Here is a 26,055-nt window from a genome sequence, read left to right as displayed (position 1 = left end):
CTCTCTCTCTCTCTCTCTCTCTCTCTCTCTCTCTCTCTCTCTCTCTATCTATCTATCTATCTCTATCTCTCCCTCCCTCCCTCCTTCTCCTGCTCCTCCTCCTTGTGTGTTAGTCTATATTAATATAGATTTTTATAATTTTTGTTACCAATAGATAGAAAGCAATAGTTGCTTATATATTTCTCTACTGTAGGTGGCACCAAAGGACATCAAACAGCAATATGAGGCATGAATAAGGCCAGTACAGTGATAGATAGGTTTTAAAAGTTCATATGGAGGCCTGCATTTCACAGATACTTTCTAAACCATATGAGAAATGCTAGCTTCTCCAGCTGAGACCTTCCTATGCTGCCACTCCTCAGACGCTAACCCCAAAACCTCCCTTTACCAGGCTGATCTACATTTTTCAGGAATTTTGCTCATCTCTCATCTCCTCCTGCACCAAGTAGAGAACCACAGCTTCCCTTGATTAATGCCTCCTGTGTGACCCCAGTACACTAACCCCACAAAGAAAAATGGATACAACAACCCTGCAGAGACTTACTCTCCTCCTCCACATTGTAATACCTTTATAGAAAGAAGACTTGAGAAAGAAACAAAGACCTTTCTCTATGCCCCAACCAACCCCTAGGCTTCTGCTAGAACCAGCTCTACATACCACCATCCACAGGTCCCTTTTGCAGCTCATTCAACCTCTCCACTCAACCAGACTTCCCACTTATTTCTCCAGGTGTAGCCCAGTGAGAACTTCGTGAGTCTCCTTGAATGGCCCAGCCCATAACTTCTCCCCAACCTGACAGATCTAGCCAGGGTTCTATATCCAGTACCCTGGCCTATTCTTGCCTCCCTTGCCTGCACTGGTAGCCATTTCTAATATTCTGCATGGAGGACCCTCCCACACCACATCCAACCTTTCCACTCAGCCTAATCTACTCCACACTCCAGACATAAACCAGGAGAAATGTTCTGTACACCATCTCAGTCCCCTCTGACCATCTGACTTCATTCCACTCAAGCCATTTCCAACCTCTGGGCTCAAATTGCCCAAACATCCTCTCTTTTGCCCCAACCTGCTTATCTACATCAGACATAGGACAACAACAACAACAACAAAAAAAGTTGTTGTTGACTAATCACATCACAAAAAAATGCCAACAATATAAAAGATCAACCCAGTATATTCTCTCTGAAATCTACCAGTTCTGTATAAATGTTTTCCAATGAGAATTACCAAGATGAACTCAGGACATGCATAAGAACAACTACAAATTTCATCAAAGAATTCAAGGAATTTAACAAAGCATACACATATTTAAAAACATCTCAACGAAGTTAAGAAAAAGGAACTTAAGGAGAACAAACTTTACCTGAATGATACCTGAGAAAGCACAAACATAAAGCTGGTGGAAAGTATACCATAGTTAAAACACTAAATATGCAAACATAGAAAGTATAGTTTAAGCTCCAAGAGAAAATAAACCCAGTTATATATAAAGGAAAACTATTGGAATAACAGCTGGTTTCTCAAAGGAAACACTGAAAATCAGAAGGATCTGAAACAATGTATTCCAAGTCCTACGTTAATATACCCAGCAAAACTGTCCATCATTATTGAAGAAGAAAGAAAAACTTTCCATCAAGTTATTTTTAAAAAGTCATGGAATAAAAATGGACATAAAAACATATATATCCAACAAATCAAACATAAAGAAAATAAATGAAGCAATATTCAGGGGTAAGTAAGGAAAGAGAATGGCAGGGGCTCTGTGGGAAGAAGCATGAAGCCATAATTAAAAAAAAAACACAAAATACCGACAGAGGGGCAGCAGTGCATCAAGAGGCCAGCCACAGGGATGCAGTTTGCTCAGGTGAGTCCCTCTGACCCAGCAGAGAAGAGGATCCATCCCTGAGGCCTCTGGCAGGAGCCTTCCAGTCAACACCTCTAGATCGAGAGCAGGCAGGACCACAAACCCAGTCCCCAAGCACTGCAGGGAGCTAGCGGTGCATCTAGAGGCCTGCTGCAGGGAGGCAGCTTGCACAGGTGAGTCCTGCATTGACAACAAGACCAACTAACACCAGTGAGATCTAGATGGCAAAAGGAAAACGTAGGAATGTTACTAACAGAAATCAAGGCAATATGGCAGCATCTGAACCCAATTCTCCATTAACAGCAAGTTCTGGATACCCCAACATTCCAGAAAAGCAAGATTTGGATTTAAAATCACTGGTCATGAAGCTGTTAAAGGAACACATAAACGACATAAATAAATATCTTAAAGACATTCAGGAGAAAGATGATCAAATGCTAGACGCACTTACAAGGGAAACCAAAAATCACTTAAAGAAATTCAGGAGATTATGGGTCAAACGATAGTAGCCAATAAAGAGGAAATGCAAAAATCACTTAAAAAAATACAGGAGAACTTTGATCAACAGGCAGAAGTCACGAAAGAAGAAACACAAAATTCTCTCAAAGAATTACAAGAAAACACAAACAAGCAAGTGAAGGAACTGAGCAAAAACATCCAGGATCTAAAAACAGAAGTAGAAACAACTAAGAAATCACAAAGAGAGACAACTTTGGAGATAGAAAACCTTGGGAAGAAATCAGGGGCCATATATGCAAATATCAACAACAGAATACAAAAGATAGAAGAAAGCATCTCAGATGCCTAAGATACCATAGAAACCATGGACTAAACGATCAAAGAAAATGCAAAATGCAAAAAACTTGTAACCCAAAATATCCAGGAAATCCAGGACACAATGAGAAGGCCAAACCTAAGGATTATAGGCATAGATGAGAGCAAAGATTTACAACTTAAAGGGCCAGCAAATATCTTTAATAAAATTATGGAAGAAAACTTCCCTAATCTAAAGAGAGAGATGCCCATGAATATACAAGAAGCCTACAGAACTCCAAACAGACTGGACCAGAACAGAAATACCTCCCGTCACATAATCATCAAAACCCAAAATGTACTAAACAAAGAAAGAATATTAAAGGCAGAAAAAGAAGCCAAGTAACATATAAAGGAAGATCTATCAGAATCACACCAGACTTCTCACCAGAGACTATGAAAGCTAGAAGATCCTGGGCAGATCTCATGCAGACTCTAAGAGAACACAAATGCCAGCCAAAACTACTATACCCAGCAAAACAATCAATCACCATAGATGGAGAAACCGAGATATTCCATGACAAAACCAAGTTCACCCAATATCTTACCACAAACCCAGCCCTACAAAGGATAATAGGAGGAAAACACCAATACAAGGAGGGAAACTTCACCCTGGAAAATGCAAGATAGTAACCTTCTTTCATCAAACCCAAAAGAAGATAACCAATCAAATATAAAAGATAACATCAAAAATGACAGGAAGCAATAATCACTATTCCGTAATATCTCTTAATATCAATGGACTCAATTCCCCAATAAAAAGACATAGACTAACAGACTGGATACCTAAACAGGATCCTACATTTTGCTGCATACAGGAAACACACCTCAGAGTTAAAAATAAACACTACCTTAGAGTAAAAGGCTGGAAGAAAATTTTGCAAGCAAATGGTCTCAGGAAACAAGCCGGAATAGCCATTCTAATATCAGATAAAATTGACTTTCAACCTAAAGTCATCAAAAGAGACACTGAGGGACACTTCTTGCTGGTCAAAGGAAAAACACCAAGAAGAACTCTCAATCCTGAACATCTATGCTCCAAATGCAAAGGCACCCTCATTCATAAAAGAAACTTTACTAAAGCTCAAAGCACACATTGCACCTAACACAATAATTGTGGGTGAATTCAACACTGCACTTTCCTCAATGGACCGATCAGGAAAACAGAAACTGAACAGGGACATAGTGAAACTAATTGAAGCTTTGGACCAATTAGATTTAACACATATATATATATAGAACATTTTATGCTAAAGCAAAAGAATATACCTTTTTCTCAGCACCTCATAGTACCTTCTCCAAAATCGATCATATAATTGATCACAAGACAGACCTCAACAAATATAAGAAGATCGAATTAATCCCATGCCTCCTATCAGATCACTATGGAGTAAAACTGGTCTTTAATAGCAACAAAAACAACAGAAAGCCCACATACACATGGAAAGTAAACAATACTCTACTCAATGATACCTTGGTCAAGGAAGAAATAAAGAAAGAAATCAAAGACTTTTTAGAATTTAATGAAAATGAAGACACAACATACCCAAAACTATGGGACACAATGAAAGCAGTGCTAAGAGGAAAACTCATAGCCCTGAGTGCCTCCAAAAAGAAAATGGAGAGAGCATACACTAGCAGCTTAATGACACACCTGGAAGCCCTGGAGCAAAAAGAAGGGAATTCACCTAGGAGGAGTAGAAGGCAGGAAATCATCAAACTCAGGGCTTAAAACAATCAAGTAGAAACTAAGAGAACCATACAAAGAATCAGCAAAACCAGGAGCTGGTTCTTTGAGAAAATCAACAAGATAGATAAATCCTTAGCCAGACTAACCAAAGGGCACAGAGACAGTATCCAGATTAACAAAATTAGAAATGAAAAGGGAGATATAACAAAAGAAACTGAGGAAATTTAAAAAATCATCAGATCCTACTACAAAAGCCTATACTCAACACAACTGGAGAATCTGGAGGAAATGGACAATTTCCTAAACAGATACCAAACACCAAAATTAAACCAGGACCAAATAGGTCATCTAAACAGTCCCATAAACCCTAAAGAAATAAAAGTGATCATAGAAAGTCTCCCAATCAAAAAAAAAAAAAAAAAAAAAAAAAAAAAAAAAAAAGCACTGGACCAGATGGCTTCAGCGCAGAATTCTATCAGACCTCCAAAGAAGACCTAACACCAATACTCTTCAAACTGTTCCACAAAATAGAAACAGAAGGAACACTACCAAACTTGTTCTACGAAGCCACAATTACACTGATACCAAAACCACACAAAGATCCAACAAAGAAAGAGTACTTCAGGCCAATTTCCCTTATGGATATAGATGCAAAAATCCTCAATAAAATTCTTGCCAACTGAATCAAGAACACATCAAAACAATCATCCACCATGATCAAGGGGGCTTCATCCCAGGGATGCAGGGATGGTTCAATATACAGAAATCCATCAATGCAATCCACTACATAAACAAACTCAAAGAAAATAACCATATGATAATTTCATTAGATGCTGAGACAACATTTGACAAAATTCAGCATCCTTTCATGTTAAAAGTCTTGGAAAGAACAGGAATTCAAGGCCCATACCTAAACATAGTTAAAGCAATATACAGCAAACAAGAAGCCAACATCAAACTAAATGGAGAGAAACTTGAAGCAATCCCACTAAAATCAGGGACTAGTCAAGGCTGCCCTCTCTCTCCATATCTTTTCAATATAGTACTTGAAGTTCTAGCTAGAGCAATTAGACAACATAAGGAGGTCAAAGGGATACAAATTGGAAAGGAAGAAGTAAAATTATCACTATTTGCAGATGACATGATAGTATACATAAGTGACCAAAATAAATCCACCAGAGAACTCCTACACCTGATAAACAACTTCAGCAAAGTGGCAGGTTATAAAATCAACTCAAACAAATCTGTTGCTTTCCTATACTCAAAGGATAAGCAGGCTGAGATAGAATTTAGGGAAATGACACCCTTCACTATAGCCACAAACAATATAAAGTATCTTGGTGTGACTCTATCCAAACAAGTGAAAGATCTTTACGACAAGAACTTCAGATCTCTGAAGAAGGAAATCAAAGAAGACCTCAGAAAATGGAAAAATATGCCACGCTCGTGGATTGGTAGGATTAATATAGTTAAAATGGCCATCTTGCCAAAAGCAATATACAGATTCAATGCAATCCCCATCAAAATCCCAACTCAGTTCTTTACAGAGTTAGAAAAAGCAATTCTTTAATTTATCTGGAATAACAAAAAACCCAGGATAGCTAAAACTATTCTCAATAGTAAAAGAACTTCTGGGGGAATCAGTATCCCAGACCTCAAGCAATACTACAGAGCAATAGTGTAAGAAACTGCATGGTATTGACACAGGAACAGGCAAGTGGACCAATGGAATAGAATTGAAGACCCAGAAATGAATCCACACACCTATGGTCACTTGATCTTCAACAAAGGAGTGGAAAACATCCAGTGGAAAAAAGATAGCCTTTTCAACAAATGGTGCTGCTTCAACTGAAGGTCAGCATGAAGGAGAATGGGAATTGATCCATTCTTATCTCCTGGTACTAAGCTCAACTCCAAGTGGATCAAGGACTTCCACATAAAACCAGACACACTGAAACTAATAGAAAAGAAACTGGGGAAAATCCTTGAGGACATAGGCACAGGGGAAAAGTTCCTGAATAGAACACCAATAGCTTATGCTCTAAGATCAAGAATTGATAAATGGGACCTCTTAAAATTACAAAGTTTCTGTAAGGCAAAGGACACTGTCAAAAGGACAAAACTGCAACCAACAAATTGGGAAAAGATCTTCACCAACCCTACATCCAATAGAGGGCTAATATCCAGTATATACAAAGAACTCAAGAAGTTAGACCCCAGGGAACCAAATAACCCTATTAAAAATGGGGTACAGACCTAAACAAAGAATTTTCACCTGAAGAAATTCGGATGGCTGAGAAGCACCTTAAGAAATGCTCAACATCATTAGCCATTAGGGAAATGCAAATCAAAAAAACCCTGAGATTTTACCTCACACCAGTCAGAATGGCTAAAGTTAAAAACTCAGGAGACAGCAGGTGTTAGCGAGGATGTGGAGAAAGAAGAACATTCCTTCACTGCTGGTGGGATTGTAAGATGGTACAACCACTCTGGAAATCAGTCTGGCGGTTCCTAAGAAAACTGGACATGACACTTCGGGAGGACCCTGCTATACCTCTCCTGGGCATATACCCAGAGGGCTCCCCAGCATGCAATAAGGACACATGCTCCACTATGTTCATAGCAGCCTTATTTATAATAGCCAGAAGCTGGAAAGAACCCAGATAACCCTCAATGGAGGAATGGATACAGAAAATGTGGTATATATACACAATGGAGTACTATTCAGCAATGAAAAACAATGAATTCATGAATTTTTTAGGCAAATGGATGCAACTGGAAAATATTATCCTAAGCAAGGTAACACAATCACAAAAGAATACACATGGAATGCAATCATTGATAAGTGGATATTAATTAGCCCTGAAGCTGTGAATACTGAAGATACAATTAGCATATCAAATGATTCCCATGAAGAAGGAAGAAAAGGACCTTAATTCTGGAAAGGCTTGATTCAGCATTGTAGGGGAGTACCAGGACAGAAAAAAGGGAGGGGGAAAGATAGGAGAATGGATGGAGAGAAGAGGACTTATGGGACATATGGAGGGAAGGAATCTGGAAAGGGGAAAGCTTTTAGAATATAAACAAAGAATATAGAAAATAAATAAATTAAAAAACACACAAAATACCACTGAACACACAAAAATCAACATCATGATAACCACAGTAAACATATTACATTTCATTAATAACTTTAAAAAATAAATAGCCTCAATTCTCCAGTCAGGATATATAGCTGAATTGATCATGAAGCAAAATCCATCCATCTATTATCTAGTACAAAAAATACAGCTTAACTTTAAAGATAGTCACCACCTTAGGATAAAAGGATGGATAAAGTACTCTAATCAAATGGAACCAGGAAACAAGCAGGTATCACTATTCTAACATCTGACAAAAGAGACTTCAAACTTTAACCAGAAGATATTAAAAGAAAAACTTCATTCCAAACAAGAAAGATAAACACCTAGCCAAACTAACCAGAAGGCACAGAGACAATATCCAAATCAACAAAATTGAAAGAAAAAAAAGGAGGCATAACAACAGATACTCAGGAAATCCAAAAAAAAAAAAAAAAAAAAAAAAAAAAAAAAAATCATCAGATCCTACTACAAAAGCCTATACTCAACAAAAACTAGAAAATCTAGGAAGAAATGGACAATTTTCTAGACAGACACCAGGTACCAAAGATAAATCAGGATTAGATAAGTGATATAAACAGTCCTATAATCCCAAAAGAAATGGAAACAGTCATTAATAGTCTCCCAACCGAAAAAAAAAAAAAAAAAAAAGCCAAGGACCAGATGGGTTTAATGCAGAGTTCGATCAGACTTTCAAAGAAGACCTAATACCAATACTCTTCAAACTATTCCACAAAATAGAAACAGAAGGAACACTATCCAATTTTATCTACGAAGCCACAATTTCTCTAAAACCTAAACCACACAAAGAACCAACAAAGAAAGAGAACTTTAGACCAATTTCCCACATGAATATTGATGCAAAAATACTCAATAAAATTCTTGCCACCAAATCCAAGAATGAATCAAAATGATCATTCGCCATGATCAAGTAGGTTTCATTCCAGGGATGCAGGGTTGGTTCAATATAAGGAAATCCATCAATGTAATGTAATGTTTGTTCATAAACAAACCCAAAGGAAAAAAAAACATATGATCATTTCATTAGATGCTGAGAAAACATTTGACAAAATCCAACACCTTCTTATGATTAAAGTCTTAGAAAAATGAGGAATTCAAGCCCATACCTAAACATAGCAAAAGCAATATACAGCAAACAAGAAGCCAACATCAAACTAAATGGAGAGAAACTTGAAGCAATCCCACAAAATCAGGGACTAGACAAGGCTGTCCACTCTCTCCCTACCTATTCAATATAGTACTTGAAGTCCTAGCCAGAGGATTTAGACCAAAAAGGAGGTCAAGGGACAGAAATTGGAAAGAAAGAAGTCATAGTATCGCTATTTGCAGATGATATGATCATATACTTAAGTGACCACAAAAAAATGAGAGAACTCCTAGAGAACTCCTACAGTTGATAAACAACTTCAGCAAAGTGGCTGGATATAAAATTAACTCAAACAAATCAGTGGCCTTCCTATACTCAAAGGATAAACAGGCTGAGAAAGAAATCAGGAAAATAACACCTTTCACAATAACCACAAATAATATTACATACCTTGGTGTGACTCTAACCAAGCAAGTGAAAGATCTATATGACAAGAACTTCAAGTCTCTGAAGAAAAAATTAAAGAAGATCTCAGAAGATGCAAAGATCTCCCATGCTCATTGATTGGTAGGGTTAATATAGTAAAAATGGCCTTCTTGCCTAATCTACAGATTCAATGCAATCCCCATCAAAATCCCACTCAATTCTTCATAGAAAGAGAAATTTCCAAATTTATCAGGAATAACAAAAAAACCTAGGACAGCGAAAACTATGCTCAACAACAAAAGAAACTCTGGCAGAATCACCATCCCTGACCTCAAGCTATCCTACAGTGCAATAGTAATAAAAACTGCATGGTATTGGTACAGTGACCAGAAGGCAGCCTAACAGAATAGAATTGAAGACCCAGAAATGAACCCACACACCTATGATCACTTAATCTTTGACAAAGGAGCTAAAATCATCCAGTGGAAAGAAAGAGCATTTTCAACAAATGTACTAGTGAGAGATGACTGAAAGTTTGGAGGTATAATTGGGAAATAAGATTTTTTTCCCAGCAGGAGCTAGGTCCTTCATTTCATCCCTGGACACCATCAGAAGAAGGAGGAAGAGGAGAAGGGACAGAAAAAAGACTGTTGGGCTCCTTGTACTATCAGAATAATCCTCACTAGCACATCCTGAGTTAAAAGAACCATTACAAACACTGAGGGTCAGTGCCCCCCAAATAAAAATGTGATGTGATGTGTGTGTGTGTGCGCGTGCGTGTGTGTGTGTGTGTGTGTGTGTGTGTGTGTGTGTGTGCATGCACATGCACCTTTGTAAGGCTATCACTACCATGTGGGTACAGCAACAGAGGCCAGAGAGAATCAGATTCTATGGAACAGGAGTTACACACGGTTCTGTGTCACCTGATAATGGTGCTGGAAAACACACCCCAGGGTCCTCTGCAAGAACAGTAATGATGTTCTTAATGATGGAGCCATCCCTCCAGTGCCCACAACATATATTTTTATTAGTGTCAGGCTCATAGCTTTTAACCTGACCTTACTTGCTATCTACACAGGAGATTTTTCTTGAGGTACACATTAGACAACAGACTGGACTATCATTAATCACAGGTGTTGTCTCTCACTCAATTCGAGGCAAGGAAAACCAATTTGGGTAAAGGCTTTGCTTCTCTCTGAATCTCCATCCACAAAGGTTGGTTTTATCATATGGAAAGCTTCAATTAATCAGTGACTGAATGGCAGTCATTTTTAAATGATGGAAAATTCTTCCTCTGTGCTGGCTAGTTTGATGTCAACTATAGTTGACAGGCTATAGTTATCTGAGAGGAGAGAACCTCAGTTGAGGAATTTCCTCCAGGAAACATAGCTATAAGCAGACAAGCCCCGTGGGGCCATTTTCTTAATTAGTGATTGGTGGGGTAGGGCCCAGTCCATTGTGAGCAGGGATACTCCTGTACTGCTAGTCCTGGCTTCAGTGATGAGCAGTGATGTGGAAGTATCAGCCAATTAACCCTTCCCTCCTCGGGGCTCTATGCTCCTAATGTTTCATCACAGCAGTAATAAGCCTAAGATGCCATCCTATGTAATTTGGGACAAATGACTTAATTGTTAGAATTTGCTGAAATGTTCATAAACACTACCCACTCCTGGATTTATGGAGAACTGTAGAAAAGGGACGGGAGTGTGGATCTCCATGTGTGCAGTCCTGATGAGCTGCCACGGTGACTTTCCAACCCTGAATGTCTTCTCATTCCCAAATTCTACACCCATGATCCAGTTCTCCCTACAGTCTGCTACAGTAGTACTAACAACTAAAGAATATGACACCATAACAGAAAATAGGGTTATAGTCACAGGGCCAAATAGGATTGTAGTCAGAGGGCAAAATTGGGGGGCAGGGGAGCAACTAAAACTGGCAGTTGCCCAGGACTCTGAAATTATGCTATGTCACTTCAACTCAGGATGTGTTTGTGGAATCAGAAATTGTGATGTCTTTGTGTGAGATGAATCACCAAAAGCACCTGGGGAAGGAAAAGAGTTTATTTGGATTTGTACTTCTATATCACTGTTAATCATTGAAAGAAAACAGGGCAGGAACCTGGAGAAGGAGCTGAAGTAGAGGTCATGAAGGGGTGCACTTGCTGGATTGCTCAGTCTGCTAATTATAGACTCCAGGACCACCAGCCCAAGGATGGCACCACCCACAATGATCTGCAGCCTCCCTCATCAATTACTCATGAAGAAAATGTCCCACAGCTTTGCCTGCAGCCTGATCTTAGGAAGGCATTTTTTTTAACTGAGGTTCCCTCCTCTCAAAGACTTTAGCTTGTGTCAGATTGACATAAAACAATCTAGCACAAGGATGAAAGGGAAATTAATTCTAAGGGCCATGGAGGATCTTCCAACCTAGGCATTTAAGTTGCTCCTGGAGCTACTGTCACTCGTTAAAGCAGTGTTAATACAGCTTTGTTTATAACATAGTTTCCACTTATTTGAATCTCTTTAGAAGAATGAAAGCTAATTTAGTTTCACTTTCATGTTCTTGGAAATGCAGGGTATTCTGAGACTTGATGCACTCCTCTCCTGTTATTGCACCCTCCCTCGTGATTGGCTAGCACACTCTGAACTGGAGACAAAAGCAGGAAGAGTATACAAATCCTGCCCAACTTTCTTGTTTCTGCTGAAGAAGCAGAAGGAGACCCCAGCACAGCCAAGGACAATTCCTCTCCGGAGCAGTGAGTGCATTCACTGGACACAGGATTTTCTGGTAACTCAGCATTCAAATCCCATTGTTCCCTATCATCTTCTCTTTCCTAAGGAGCCTGTGGGTAACAAGACATTTGGAGACACAGCCTCAGAGCTGGGATCCACAGTTTGGAAGCTAGGGGCCTTCGAATAGAGGTAGTGAGGACTTGTTTATAGATGTTCTTCAGATTGACCTAACAGAATGACCTAAGTATTATTTTAAACTTAACTAGTTTGGGGTGGGGGGCAGTTCTTTGTTCTCTACTTCCTGTAACAGCTGAAAAGGAAGCGTTCAGGATGTGTTGTGAATTGTCACTACAGAGTCTATGAAAACTGCTGTGGCTCGATCCTGTTATTCCTAGCACTGATTTCTTGCGTCTCTCCACCCAGTTCAGCAGATTTACTCTAAACTCCAGTGGAAGCTAGACTGGAGAAAAGATGCACTCTGAGCACTGCTTCTGCTGTCTGTCACCTGCCGGGGAGCAATCCTAGGATTTGTCTGTTTGTTTTGCTTTAAAGTATTTTTACTTATTGTATGAAGATTTCATACGTGGCTATAATACTGTCATCATCTTCCCCATCGTTCTTCTCTTTTCTCGCCCTTATTCTCCCCGGGACTCTTCCCCTTCCCAGTGACTGCTGCTCTGTTCTCTTGTCTTTTTTGTTGTTGTTGTTGTTTGATACTCCACTGATTTTATGGTCACTTGCATGTTCTTGGTGCAGCTTTCTAGTTACTTACAGCTGTAAAGAGAAAAAAATGGCACTTCCTCCCCCCACCAGCCATTAATCTTAGGTTAAGCTACTATCTCCTCAGCTAAGGATAAGGCCTCCCGTGCCCCTAGTCTCATGAATGCTAAAATGTTGACAGATTGAATCTCAAGTAAGTCTCGCGCAGCTGCCATGCATCCAGATTCCACATCACATTAGTAAGACATTAAGTCACACCACTGCCGGGGCCCCAGTCCATGGCTCTTCCATGATGTGTTCTGACTACAGTGAGGAGCAGGGGGTTGATATAGAAGTCCCTCCCTGTTCTCTTTAGGAATGAGCACTTAACAGTCTCTTATTCTCAGCCCTTTGACCAGTTATGAGACTGAGCATTAGAGTCCTACCCATTGCAAAAAAGAAAACAAATGGGACACAAAGAACAGCAACAAACCCCTTGTGTGAGAAAGGCTGAGAACATCACTCACCTCTGGCATAATCAGAAATGTGCAGAAGGCAGCTTGACAACAGGTCCATTTACCAACGCAATAGTAGTAGATGCTGCCGATATTTTTAACTGGGCAATCCTCTTTAACTTCATGGGGTTTAGTACAGAACTGGGGTGCTAATAAAGAAATGCATCCCTCTGCAAGGATTGATATTTCATATCACTGTCATTTGTTGTGCTCAGTTGCAGCGCAAAGACATTGAAGACCATTGTTTCTGTTGTTAATTTTCCTCTTTATCATGTTAGTAATTCTTTGAGAATATTGTACAATGCATTTTACCTATTTTATTACATCTATTTATTCGTGTGTGTGTGTGTGTGTGTGTGTGTGTGTGTTCATGTACTGAAGCTGGACACTCACATGGTATAGCATGCATGTGGAGGTCAAAAGACAAGTTGTGTAAGTCACTTCTCTCTCCCCACTATGTGAGTCTTGGGACTAGAACTCAGATCACCCAGCTTAGTGACAAGTACCGAGCCATCTTGCTGACCCAAGACAAACTTCAGTGTGTAGTTAGAACAGAGAATGGAAACTAAAAGAATGGGAATCATTTGTGAAAAGATCTCCAGCAACTTTTGTCTTCATGCCTTTCTCCCTCCACTCAAGCTATGTACAGTGTGTGCAGGCTCTTGCTTGCCTTGATAGATTTAATTGTTTTCATTTTTTGTCAGGGTCCAGTCAGCTTCTGTAATTGACCAAATGTATTACCCAGTAATTGATTTCAGTAACTATCAGGAAAGCTTAAATCGGCCCCTCTCCCCCCATTAGTTTTATCTAAAGCTGATTGAATATAACCTGGATACCTGCCCAGCTTGGGGTACAAAATTCAGAGGGGACTCAGTCATGGAGTCTCATGGATACTTTAGTAGGAATTACCTAGCCAGGAGGCCAGGGGCTTAGCACCTCCCCCACCTGAGCATGTTGTGTTATGTCTCTGTAAGGCCACCATTTTTCTGAGTATGGGGAGGAGAGCTTTGGCTTTGTCACCACTGTTGCTTGGCACTTTGTTGTGTTGCTAACAACGGTGCTGGGGCAGAGAGCCTGTCCTTGTCAGCAGTCACATGTCAGGAGAAAACACAAATAGTTATCTTAAGGAAACATTAAGTTCAGATCATTTTACAAGAAAGCTACATATGAATTTAGGTATTAAGATATTGAATCCCATAACATTAAATAAAAATGTATTCTCTACTAGTCCCATAAGTTACTGTTGAATCTCATGTTTTTGTAACTCATTACATTTTGTGAGTTACATTACATTTTGTTAGTTAATGAGTTACAGTTTCTAACTCATTGCTCTCATGAATATTATTCTAATTAAATTCTTCTTTTGTAAGTGAAACCAAAAGCATATCAGTCTCTTCAGGAAGCCTCCTTGCTATGAACAAGACTAGATTTTTAGATTTGTTTCAGTGTAGTGACCTGTGACCTTGGGAATTTTTGAAACCCTTTAGCTATAGCCAACTTAATCACACCCATGGGCTTTTTTAGCTTTTATAAAATATTTATGGCAGATTAGACTTGGGGTTTTTCGTTTGTTTCACCCCCTTACCCTGGAATGATCCTTGTAGAACAAATCCCATTTACAAGCTAAAATTCCTTTTCTTAAACATTTTCTTTAAAAATGTAACCACATACTTATGACTGTTTAAGCACTTTTTCTCTTACTTATTGGATCCTGATTTTATTTTGTAATATTGTAAAGCATAATGATGTAAAAAAAAAAAAAAAAAAAAAAAAAAAACTAAGGTATTTTTTGCCCTAAAGACCTGGCAAGGTTGAATGATTGCTTTATCACAGGGTCATAAGTTTAATTAGACCAATTTATCAGAACAGGCCCCATGAAGCTCTAATCAAAAATGAGACTATGTCCCCTACTGCAACAGTCAGGGCTCTGGAAAGAAGCAGAGAACAGAGCACATAGATACCTTAAGCCAGAAGCCACGCGGCTCATATCCTCAGAGGACAAAATAAAATAGATATGTGCATTTAACTTAGAAGTCAGATAAGTTTTAACTCAAAACAGTTATAAACCTTTAAGAAACATAAACAAATCTTTTTCAGATGCTATTCTAGGCAGTGTCTGTGCTCAGTTTTATTGGTTATGCTATTGTCCTGTGGCTGGGCAGGCTCAGAGATGAGCCTCCATTGTCTCTGGGTAGGAGCTTTATCTTATACGGAATTAATCATAGTAGTTCTAGCTGCAATCTGTCTCAGGGAAGCAAGGAGCATTATAACATTTAAGAGACAATTATTAACCCAATTGGTCAGCAGCCCAGGAAGAATACACATTAACAATTCTGAAGGCAGCCTCACCTTTTACCAACAAATCTAAGTTATTTCTCAAAGATTTATTTAAATTATGTGAACTAAAAGGCATTTAAGCTAATCTGCTAGTTATACTTTAGCTTAATGCCCACTGCAAGGCAATTTGTTGCCATGTAAGCAGTATGTGAACATAAGCATACATGTAGACAGGACACAACATTCACATGCATGAAAACATACATGAAAACATACATCAAACACACTTGAAGAAAACCACAAGAATTCTTTTGTTAAATTTATCATGTCAGGATTTTTTTTAAGTCCTCTACTCTTCTGATTTTTTACCCATATCTCTAGGTAAGCTTCGATCTTTAAAAGTTTTTTTTTTAAAGTTTTAACTTTCAGTTGAAGAAAATTAGAAAACTTGTATCCTAGCATGTAGCCCTTACTGTAAACAGGATAACTAAACAGGAAGTGGTATGGCACTGTGGGCTTGGGAGGTAGGGGCGGAGAAGAGTAGTTAACCGCAAACTCTTTTCTTTACTCAGTTGAAATTTGGCTTTGGTGTTTACAGAACTAAGTTGCAAAATCACATAACTAGATGATGTGGAACATGAAAAGGAAACCATCCAATCAATAAGACAAAAAAAGTACACACACACACACATACACAAACACACACACACACACACATACCCTGAAAAGATTTACCTTTATGCAGATCTATAGGATGAGAAATTCCACCTCCTTACCATCAGGAAAGATGCCAGGTCTGGGGTTCAAGCAGCATACTGGGGCACAGAAGGAATTGTGGATGCCATTGACAGGCAGACAATGCACAGCAGAGGCTCTGAGATCAAGCCCACATGGCAGAGAGGGAAATCCCTTTTTAGGATCCCAGAGAAAAGGGGGAGTTTCTGGGCCATGTGCCAGATAAAGAGCCTGTAGCATGTGCTCCCACTCAAGCAGTCTATGCAGGTGTGGGGTACAAAAATCTAGGGGTGATTCTATTCATGGAGACCTATCATTTTCAAATTATCATAATTCAGCCTAAATGTGGTTGCTTAACGAAATAATGTGGCCCTTGCTAACACTTTAGATTGCTAGAAGTTAGACCCAAAATTGCTTCTAATCTCCTGAGACCTCCTTTGAGGGCTATCACAGTCAAGTTTCCCTGACCAGCCTCCCATTCCAGATGAAGGGAACTCCTGTTAGTCTCCATGGAGCCTGTGTGGACGAGAATGCGTCTCAGTTCTCCAGAACCCAGGCTCAAGATGCAGTCTCATACCTGTGGCTGGGCCTCTGCACGCTTCCCTGATTCATCTGGTCACAGAACTGTTAGCTGGCTCAAGGGTCCTGCAACACTGATAAGATTGGAACAACTTCTGAAGAGGCAGAGAGACAACAAAGCTTTCAGGACCGCCTGGCTGTGTGCAAGCTGAAATCCAGGTCACTGAGATGCTTCCCTTCTGTTTTATTTCCTGCAGTAGAGAAGGGTCTTTCCTGAACCAAGCCTCTTTAATTTAACCATCAATTAAAAGCTTTTATCTAGGTAACACAGATATGCAACCTGATCCACTGAGTCTGCCTCTTAGTGAGTACAAACCCAAAATAAACAAGTCGTATAGTAAGTATTTCTCCATGGAGAAATACTTCATACCTGAGTCAGGCAAAGCTGGTCCAGGAGTCATTTCCAAAGCAAAGCTCTAACTCACTCCCCAACAAACAAAGCATAGGAATTTTATCTAGGGGGTGCATACATCTTAATATAGAAATGTGTGAACTTTCCGGATTACATTCCCTGAGCGTGCTCATCTTAAAGTGATGTACAGAACTGCCTCTTGGAATCCTCATCTGTCAACAATAACATTTTAGCTGACAATAAAGAAAAGAATGGCTTGAAGGTGCTGAATGGCTGATGGCACCTGTCCATGAAGGTGCCTGCCTTGTTTAGTCAGTAACTGATTGACACTTGCTCTTGTCCTTTCTGACCATCCATACATGGGGGCTGACTTCACATGACTGCACAGCAGTCAGAATACACAAGTATTTTACAGGAACGCCAATGGCTTTACATATTTCCATCTCACATTAGCGTCATGTGTCCAAAATTTTGGGGTGTTGTTTTTATTTATCAAAACACAGTTCCTCAGCTTCTGTTGTTTTGGCTGTCCTGGAACTCACTCTGCAGACTAGACGAGCCTCAAACTCACACATCTGCCTACCTCTGCCTCTGAAGTGTTGGTATTAAAGGACTGCCATCACTGCCAGGCTTCTGCTCAGATTTTGGATGAACCCTAGGAACATTGTCTACTGGCATCCAAGGGTAGATAGTGCATACTTTGCCCATGGCATCTGCTTCTTGGTTTCAAGGACTCTGTAGGTCATGGAATGCTACCTAAAATACTACCTGGGGTTTTGACTGCTATAGAACAGTTATATGTGTCCTTCTACATCTGTTATCTCCATAGTATCTGATCCAGTACCTACCAGTCCTCCTTTTCCCTCTGGGATATTCATAAAGCCAAGCCTCTGGGTATAGCCCAAGTGTCAATACAGATTGTCAAATCCAAGTTTCAGGAGTTACTATTATTTAAACCAACTCAGCCTTGACTACTCTTTGTCCTAACTCCTGCATATGTTGCCTGTGTTCATTTTTAATGTACAGATACCCTGGCTGTACCATCTGTGAACCAAGCATCTGCTGACATGGGTGATGTCCCTTATAGAATGTTACCTGGCTCCCCTGCTGTTATTAAGGGAAGCTAGGTTTCTTCAAAGGAAACCAAACATATCTTTGTGACATTAGTGACTGGACTGGCAGACACTACACCCCATATAAATATGCATTACATTTTGCAATGATTGGTCCCATTCCACCTTAGAAAGAGGCTTGGCCATTGGCCTTCAATCCAACTCTATTGGGAAAGTGTTGTGTATTACAGATCAGGTAGGAACCATTAATAAATGTTCAAATGATGAGACTTCAGTAAAACGGCAAATTCAGAATGTTGAATAGCCTGAGCAGATAAATAAGGGACTGTGTGACAACCAGAAGCCAGAAAGTATAAGGGGCTATTACCAGGTCTAAGCGGAAGGAATAAGAAGAGTATGGCAGTATCTTCCCTTAAAGTACCATAAGAAGTGAACAGTTCACAATGGCTAAATTGCATAGATTATAAGTATTATGGACACAGTTACAGACATGCAGCCCAAGCAGGGCGACAGGAAGCCCGTGAGCAGGTACAACTGAATCACACTGGAAGCCGGAAGGGGAGGGGCCTCTGCTGCTGTGATCTACATGTCACAGAAGCACAGAGGGGCCTGAAAGATAAAATGGACTTGTGAAGAGACAGTAAAGAATAAACCATCAAAGCCTCATGTGATGATCTCAGCTACCTGCAGAAAGAATGACCCTACTCTGTCACTCTTAGGTGAAGACTAGAGTAGACAACCTCATAGAAGGGAAAAGCAAGGTGGTAATCCACCAGGCTGTGGGAAAAATAAAATTGGTAATGTTAGTCAAAGTCCCAATTGTGTAAAATAAACATAAGGGAATTTAAAAGCATAATTACAACTACTAAGAATGGTATATGTAGCAATGTGCATGAAGTTTTCTACCGTGAAGATCTGACTTGTCATTCACACCCTCTTTGTTCTCCATTCTTTCTTCCAGTGCCTTTATTTGCTTGAAGTCATGGGTCAGCTGTTCTCTTCGCCTAAGAATGAGCACCAAGATTTGGCCTCCAGCTTTACTGAATATTTTAAGAAATTTAAGACGGGAAACAAAATCATTTCTCAGGAAATCATCACTTCAGTTGAATTAAGCATGACAAAAGGGAACATTCAGGGGGCAAACTCTGCAATCAGAGATGCATTAAAAGAAATCGATAGTACCCCGCTCAATGTTGCTGTCACTGGGGAGTCTGGATCAGGGAAGTCCAGCTTCATCAATGCCCTGAGAGGCATTGGGCATGAAGAGAAAGGTGCAGCTGAAACTGGGGTGGTGGAGACAACCATGGAGAGACAACCATACAATCACCCCAATATGCCCAATGTGGTTTTTTGGGACCTGCCTGGGATTGGAACCACAAATTTCCCACCAAAAACTTACCTGGAGAAAATGAAGTTCTATGAGTATGACTTCTTCATTATTATTTCGGCCACGCGCTTTAAGAAAAATGATATAGACCTCGCCAAAGCAATCAGCATGATGAAGAAGGAATTCTACTTCGTGAGAACTAAGGTGGACTCTGACTTAAGGAACGAAGAGGAATGCAAACCTCGAACCTTTGACAGAGAAAAAGTCCTGCAGGACATCCGCTTTAACTGTGTAAAGAACTTTAGGGAAAATGACATGAATGAGCCGCCAATCTTCTTGATCTCTAATAGAAATTTTTCTGACTATGATTTCCCAATCATGATGGACAAGCTGATAAGTGACCTCCCTGTATACAAGCGACACAATTTTATGCTCTCCTTACCCAATATTACAGATTCAGCCATTGAAAAGAAGCAGCAATTTCTGAAACAGAAGATTTGGCTGGAAGCCTTTGCAGCTGACCTACTGAGTATCATCCCTTCACTGACCTTCATCTTGGACAGTGACTTGGAGATTCTAGAGAAAAGCATGAAGTCCTACCGCACTGTGTTTGGAGTGGATGACGAATCTTTGCAGAGTTTGGCTATGGACTGGAAAATGCCAATGGATCAGGTGGAAGACATGTTGAAATCTCCAAAGGTGTTCAAACTTACAGATGAAGAAACAGTACAAGAAAGGCTTTCAAGATATTATAAGGAGTACTGTTTGGCTAATGGGTATTTAGTTTCCAAAAATCTTTATCTTAGAGAAATATTTTACCTGAAATTTTATTTCCTTGACATGGTGACTAAGGACTCTAAAACTCTTCTCAAAGAGATATGTTTAAGAAACAAGTTGGTTCCTAATTAGGCTGAAGTTCTGTGACTGTCAAAAAAACCAGAATCAATAACAGAAAACTAGGAAACAATATATTGGGTTTGCCCAGGCTATTCAGGCTTTATCCATAGTTAGTGATAATGTATCCACATTAGCTGTAGCAAGAGGAATCAGATATGAATAAATACGCTGATTCCTAAAAAATATATCTCCTCACTTTGAGTAAACTCTCAGATCAAATAATTTTGTTTATATTTAAGTTTGTTTATTAAAAATTGACATCCATGTTCAGGATTAGCATTATGGTGGTTAATTGTCAACTGGACCAAATCTAGAGTCACATGAACAATGAACCTCTGTACTTGCATTTGGGAAAATATTTTGCTTATGTTAATTGAGATAGGAAGCCCCTCCCATTGTGGGTAGTATCATTCCCTAGCTGAAAACTACTGTGTATATGGAGAGAGGGCTAAGTAGCAGCCCACTTTCACGCTTTCATAGCTCTCTGGTTTGTTTTTTGTTTTTGCTTTTGTTTTACCTGTGGAAAGACTGGCACTAGCTGACTCAAGACACTGCTGTGACTTCTTGATAATGATCCACATAACCTTAAACTTGATACTGTAGACTCTCTAGATAGAGAAATTAAAGGAGAAACCTTTAGAGGTAGCTCAATAAAGTAGACCTTGCAAGTCTGAAGCCCTGAGTTCTGATTCCCAGAACCCACATGAAGCCAGTTAAGCATCTGTAATCCACATACTTCTATGGTGAGATGGGAGGCAGAGAGAGTAACATTTTGGAAGATCATGGAGACCAGTTATCCTAACACATGTATCAGGGAATTAGAGGCCCTGGCCCAAACAAGTTGAAGGTGAAAACCAACACTCATCTTGTCCTCTGTTCTCTGCATGCATGCCATGTCATGGTCATGCCTGTACACACACATGGAAATACACACACAAAAAAAGTTTTTTCATTTAAAAAAAAAAAAGAATGAAGGTTTGGGGCAGTAACTCAGTGGTATAATACTTGCCTGCCTCACACTCATGAAGCCTCAAGTTCAATCCCTAGCGATCCAGAAAAAGGCAAAAGGGGGGCAGGGTACAGGGATGGCTTAGAGATTAAGAGAGATGGTTCACAGGTTAAGAATACTAGCTGCTCTTGCAGAGGACCAGGATTCAATTGACAGAACCCACACAGTAGCAATTCCTTTTCCAGGGGATCTCATATCATCTTCTGACCTCCACACAGACTAGGCACACAAGTGATAAACAGACATACATATAAGGCAAGTACTTATAAAAGAAAATTAAATTAAGAAAAAATTAAATATATGATTAAATTAAAGGGGGAGAGAAACAAAAATCTAGAGATCACAATAGCCTTAATAATGACCAAGAATTTCCAAAAATCCTGTTTAGAAGGAATCCTTGAGAAAATACTAAAGAAGCTCTCTAATTCAATGCAAGAACTAGGGGAGATGATGAAATTTCTTTGCCTTAAAATGATTGGTGTTTCGAATGCTGTGATAGTAAATGGCTGCTCTTATCCACATCAATATCAAAAGTCATTTAATAAATTCTTTCTGAATAAAGGCATTTGTTGCTACTTGACAGCCCCAACAACCCATCATAGTTTCACAGTAACCTGTCCTTAGTATTCCTGTTAGGTGCTGATTATCTCATTGTTCATTCCCTAGTCTACATTTTATCTTCCTTAAAACAAAGTACAAATAAACAGCACATGTATTAGTAAGACAGAAAGGGAAACACAGAATAAAGGGAAAAATTATTCATGGTGGAGAATGGTTTCTTAAATTGTTTGAGCAGCTATAACCTTATGGACTAGGTGAGTTAAAGAACAGAAGTTTCTTCTCACACTTCTAATGACTGATATCTGAGACCCAGGTACTGATGTGGCCAAATCCTCAGTGAAAGGTAATTACCAAATCCTTTCTGGTAATGACTTCGCTTGGTCTTCCACAGTGTGTGTGCAGAGAAGGATTTCCTGTCTCTTCTTCCTATGATCTCATCATTTGGGCTCCATTTTCATGGACTAGTTCAAGCATATATGCTCCCAAAGACTTTCCTCCCAACAGGATCCACTGAGGGTTTGGGCTATTAACATATGATTAACATATTAACATTAAAAAGGAAAAACAATCACTCCCTAACCGGCTATGCAAATTATGCTGGTGGTTGACTTGCTTTCTTACTAGAAGCTATGCCACTCACAAACACCAATTACTCCAAAGTATTTTTGCCATAAAGTTGAGGTACTTGCCAAAAAAGATAGCTAATGAGAATCACCAGACAACCTATGCTCCATTTAAGAAGTAAATGTGCACCAAAATGTGCAGTAGAATACAATGCACATGAAAGAGAATTATAGAAAATGGTAACTCCCAATAGTCAGGTCAAGAAAACGAATAAAGCACCTTGCATAGAATGCTCTTGATTCTCAGCCTGAACTTGTCTAGATATGGAAAGTCATCTCACAACTCAGGAATTGTAAATAGTAGACCCTAAATTGTCCACATCAGCACCATAGAGTCAAGACATTTTTTTCTTTAAGGCAATATTGCAGCCACCAATGGTTTTGAGCTCCACAAGGAGTTGTAATGGAATACATACCATTGCACTGGTTCACATGGGTACCTCTACTTACATAGTTCCCTCCCCTATGTAAGGGATTGCTGCATGGTGCTATGTTAAGACAAAATATAACCATACCTCACCCTTGCTTCCATGTAGTACACCCTCCAAGGCTGTTTAATTGCCTCAGTCTTGGCACCACAAATTGTACTTATCTCTTTGGCTATTGGAATGTCATCACCCTGTGTGACCTACTGCATGCAGATCAGGGCCTCTGACTTTGTTACCACATTCATCAAGTACTCAGAGTCATCAGTTATATAATTGTGGAGACACCAATGATATCCAAATAGAACCAAAGCCAACACAGCCTCTATAATAATACACAATATCTGCAGGAGAAAACCTTTTCCTGCTTAATTCTCCTACCCAATTAGTAAGGCACAGACACACCTCAGTGTAATGATGTTGTGATAATCATGGTATAAACTGAACAAAGACCTGCCTGGAGAGAGGTTCCATGACATTCTATACCTTGGGCTAGCACAAAGGAGGTTGAGGATACCAAGAGAAATGAAAAAATGCCCAGCAGTAGAGGGTGGAAAGTTCAGTGATAATGCCAAGTGCACCCCAACAGATTAAGTGAACAGAGACCCCAAAGGTCATGCAAACACCAGCTTGGAGTTCACCTGATCACAAGCTCACAGAAGCAAACATACTTAGGCAAGACATGGATGGTGGAACAAAAGCAACCCCAGCCAGAATAAGAATAAGAATAATCCAGCTGCAAAAGTCAGTGTGTACACTTGCCTTACATACTGAACTTTATGCCTGCAACCTGCCAGTACACAAAAAACTAGCTGTTAAGAGCACACCCCACCCCATGCCCCACATCTCCTAACCTCGCAAGAAACTGAAGATAACCTGGCATAGCTAGCTATTCTGCTATCTGACAAAATTAACTTCCAGTCAGAATTTGTCAGAATAGATAATGAAGACCGACCTTAATAAAGTATCAATTCATCAAGGACACATAACAATTATAAATATGCATCCACCAAAGTTTGGGGACACAAATGAAGAAAATGTTTGGGTTTTTTTTTTTCAGAATGATAAAGAAAATTGACAGACCTTCTTAGGCCAAAATAGCCAAAAGAAATAGAAAAGATACAAATTATAAAAATTAGAGATGAAAACATTATAACAGATACTAATGAAAGACAGGTCATTGAGAAATACTTTGAAAATCTATGTTCCAGTAGTGGGACTAGGCCCTATTACTTAAAGGTTCTGTCATGTCCCAATTCTAGTGGAAAATTAGAAATACATGGAGAGATGTCTAAATATATATGACTTACCAAGATAATATTAAACACCAAAGTAGATCTCTAATGAGCAAACATATCTGGGCCTGGAGTGAATATGTTTATTATACAAAAGGCTGTGCAGGTAGTCTATTCCCTGGGGGCAGGGGGGAACATTTTGAAAATGGATACCATTCAAAGAACTACTTATTTTATCAAGTTGTCCAATTTGTTGACAGATATGAACTGGTCATTTTCCTATATTATCCTCTTGTGATAGGGATACTCAAAGAACTATGCCTACATTTTTGAGCTGTGAAACTATTTAATATACTCAATCAAATGAAAAAGAACCTTTAAGGTGACCATGAAATTAAATTTGTTAATCAATTACCTTAAAATAAGCAAATTACTTTGGATTATCATACTATAAACCAAGAGGCCTTGTGTTAGTTAACTTAATGTTACTATAACAAATATCAGAGCTAATCATCATACACAGAAAATATGTTTACATTCGGCTTATAGTTTCAGTGTCTGTGGTCTGTGATCAGACAGCCCCATTGCTGTGGACCTGCAGTAAAACCTCAGAGTGGAGAACACATAAAATCAGATCACGGGCATGGAGCAGTCCCAATGTCCCCTCAACAGCACACCCCTAATGACCTCAAACCTTCTTACTAGGCCCCATTACTTAAAGGTTCTGTCATGCCTGAATAGCACCAGACTGGTCATCAATGTACCTGGCTTCGGGAACACTTAAACCCCAACTGTAGCATTCCACTACTTTCAGAAGAAGGAAACAGAAGAAGGTATCTGAATGGGACTTGAATGCTAAAGGATGGTTGGGGAGTTACAGCACTCACAGATTGAAGATGATAGAAGAACCACCATCCTGAAACCACAGTGAACTTGGCAAGATGGTGAAACAAGCAAGTGGACTCTCCTGAAAAAGAATGTCTAAAGAGAATCTGGCTAACACTTGACTTTAGAGACCCTTGAGTCAGACATTTTTTTTCATATATTTATTTATTCACTTTACATTCCAATATCTGCCCCTTGCCCTCCCAGGCTCACCCCACACACAGTTCCTCCCCCCACACTCCTCCCCTTCTCCTCTGAAAGGAGGAAGTCCCCCTGGGTATTACCCAACTCTAGCACACCAAGTCACTGCAGAACTAGGAGCATCCTCTCCCATTGAGGCCAATCAAGGTAGCCTTGTTAGGAGAACAGGATCCACAGGCAGACAGGCAACAGATTCAGGGACAACCCCTGCTAAAGTTGTTGGGGGACTCACAAGATTTGAAGACCAAACTGCACATCTGCTCCATATGTGCAAGGGGCCTAGGTCCAGCCCATACTAGCTCTTTGGATCAAGGTTCAGTCCCTGGGAACCCCAAGGGTCCAGCTTGGTTGTCTCTTTTGGTCTTCCTATAGAGTCCTATGCCCTTCAAGACCCTTAATCCTCCCCGCAAGTCTTCCATAAGACTCCTGGAGCTCCATTTAATATTTGACTGTGGGTCTCTGCATCTTTTTCCATTGGCTTCTGGGTGGAACCTCTCAGAGGACAATTATGCTGGCCACCTTGTTGCTAGCATAACGGAGCATTATTAATAGTGTCAAGGATAGGTTCTTGCCTATGGGATAGGTCTCAATTTGAACCAGTCATTGGTTAGCCATTCCCTTCATCTTTCCCCTGCACATCTGGCAGACAGAACACATTTTGGATTGAAGGTTTTTGGGCAGTTTGGTTCCTTATCCCTCCACTGAGAACCCTGCCTGACTACAACTGGTGACCACTTCAGGTCCCATATCCCCCACTGCTAGGAGTCTCACCTAGTGTTCCCCCCATAGACTCCTTGAGGTCTACCCAACCCCATCTCAAGTCTCTGGCACATCCTAGAAATGCCCCCACTTCCCACCAATATTTCATTTCTTTCTCCCCTG

General features: G+C 39.8%; 1 protein-coding gene across 4 annotated transcripts in view; it reads left to right on the top strand.

The window, feature by feature from the left end:
- Positions 1–21,804, top strand: part of LOC127664063 (interferon-inducible GTPase 1-like) — a 71,285-nt gene extending 49,481 nt beyond the window's left edge. Inside the window, exons 1-2 of one of the 4 annotated variants that reach the window (XM_052155945.1) lie at positions 11,685–11,835; positions 18,972–21,804. In XM_052155945.1, the coding sequence (XP_052011905.1) occupies positions 18,993–20,246 (1,254 nt within the window). In that variant the 5' untranslated portion in view covers positions 11,685–11,835; positions 18,972–18,992 and the 3' untranslated portion in view covers positions 20,247–21,804. Of the gene's footprint in view, positions 1–11,684; positions 11,836–12,210; positions 12,315–18,971 lie in introns of those variants that run through there. The other 3 variants (XM_052155947.1, XM_052155948.1, XM_052155946.1) reach the window with 3 other exon arrangements.
- The last annotated feature ends 4,251 nt before the right edge of the window (positions 21,805–26,055 follow it).

Source organism: Apodemus sylvaticus, chromosome 13, assembly GCF_947179515.1.
Source record: "Apodemus sylvaticus chromosome 13, mApoSyl1.1, whole genome shotgun sequence".
Classification (NCBI taxonomy): Eukaryota; Metazoa; Chordata; class Mammalia; order Rodentia; family Muridae; genus Apodemus; species Apodemus sylvaticus.
This window is presented reverse-complemented; position numbering and strand designations above follow the sequence as displayed.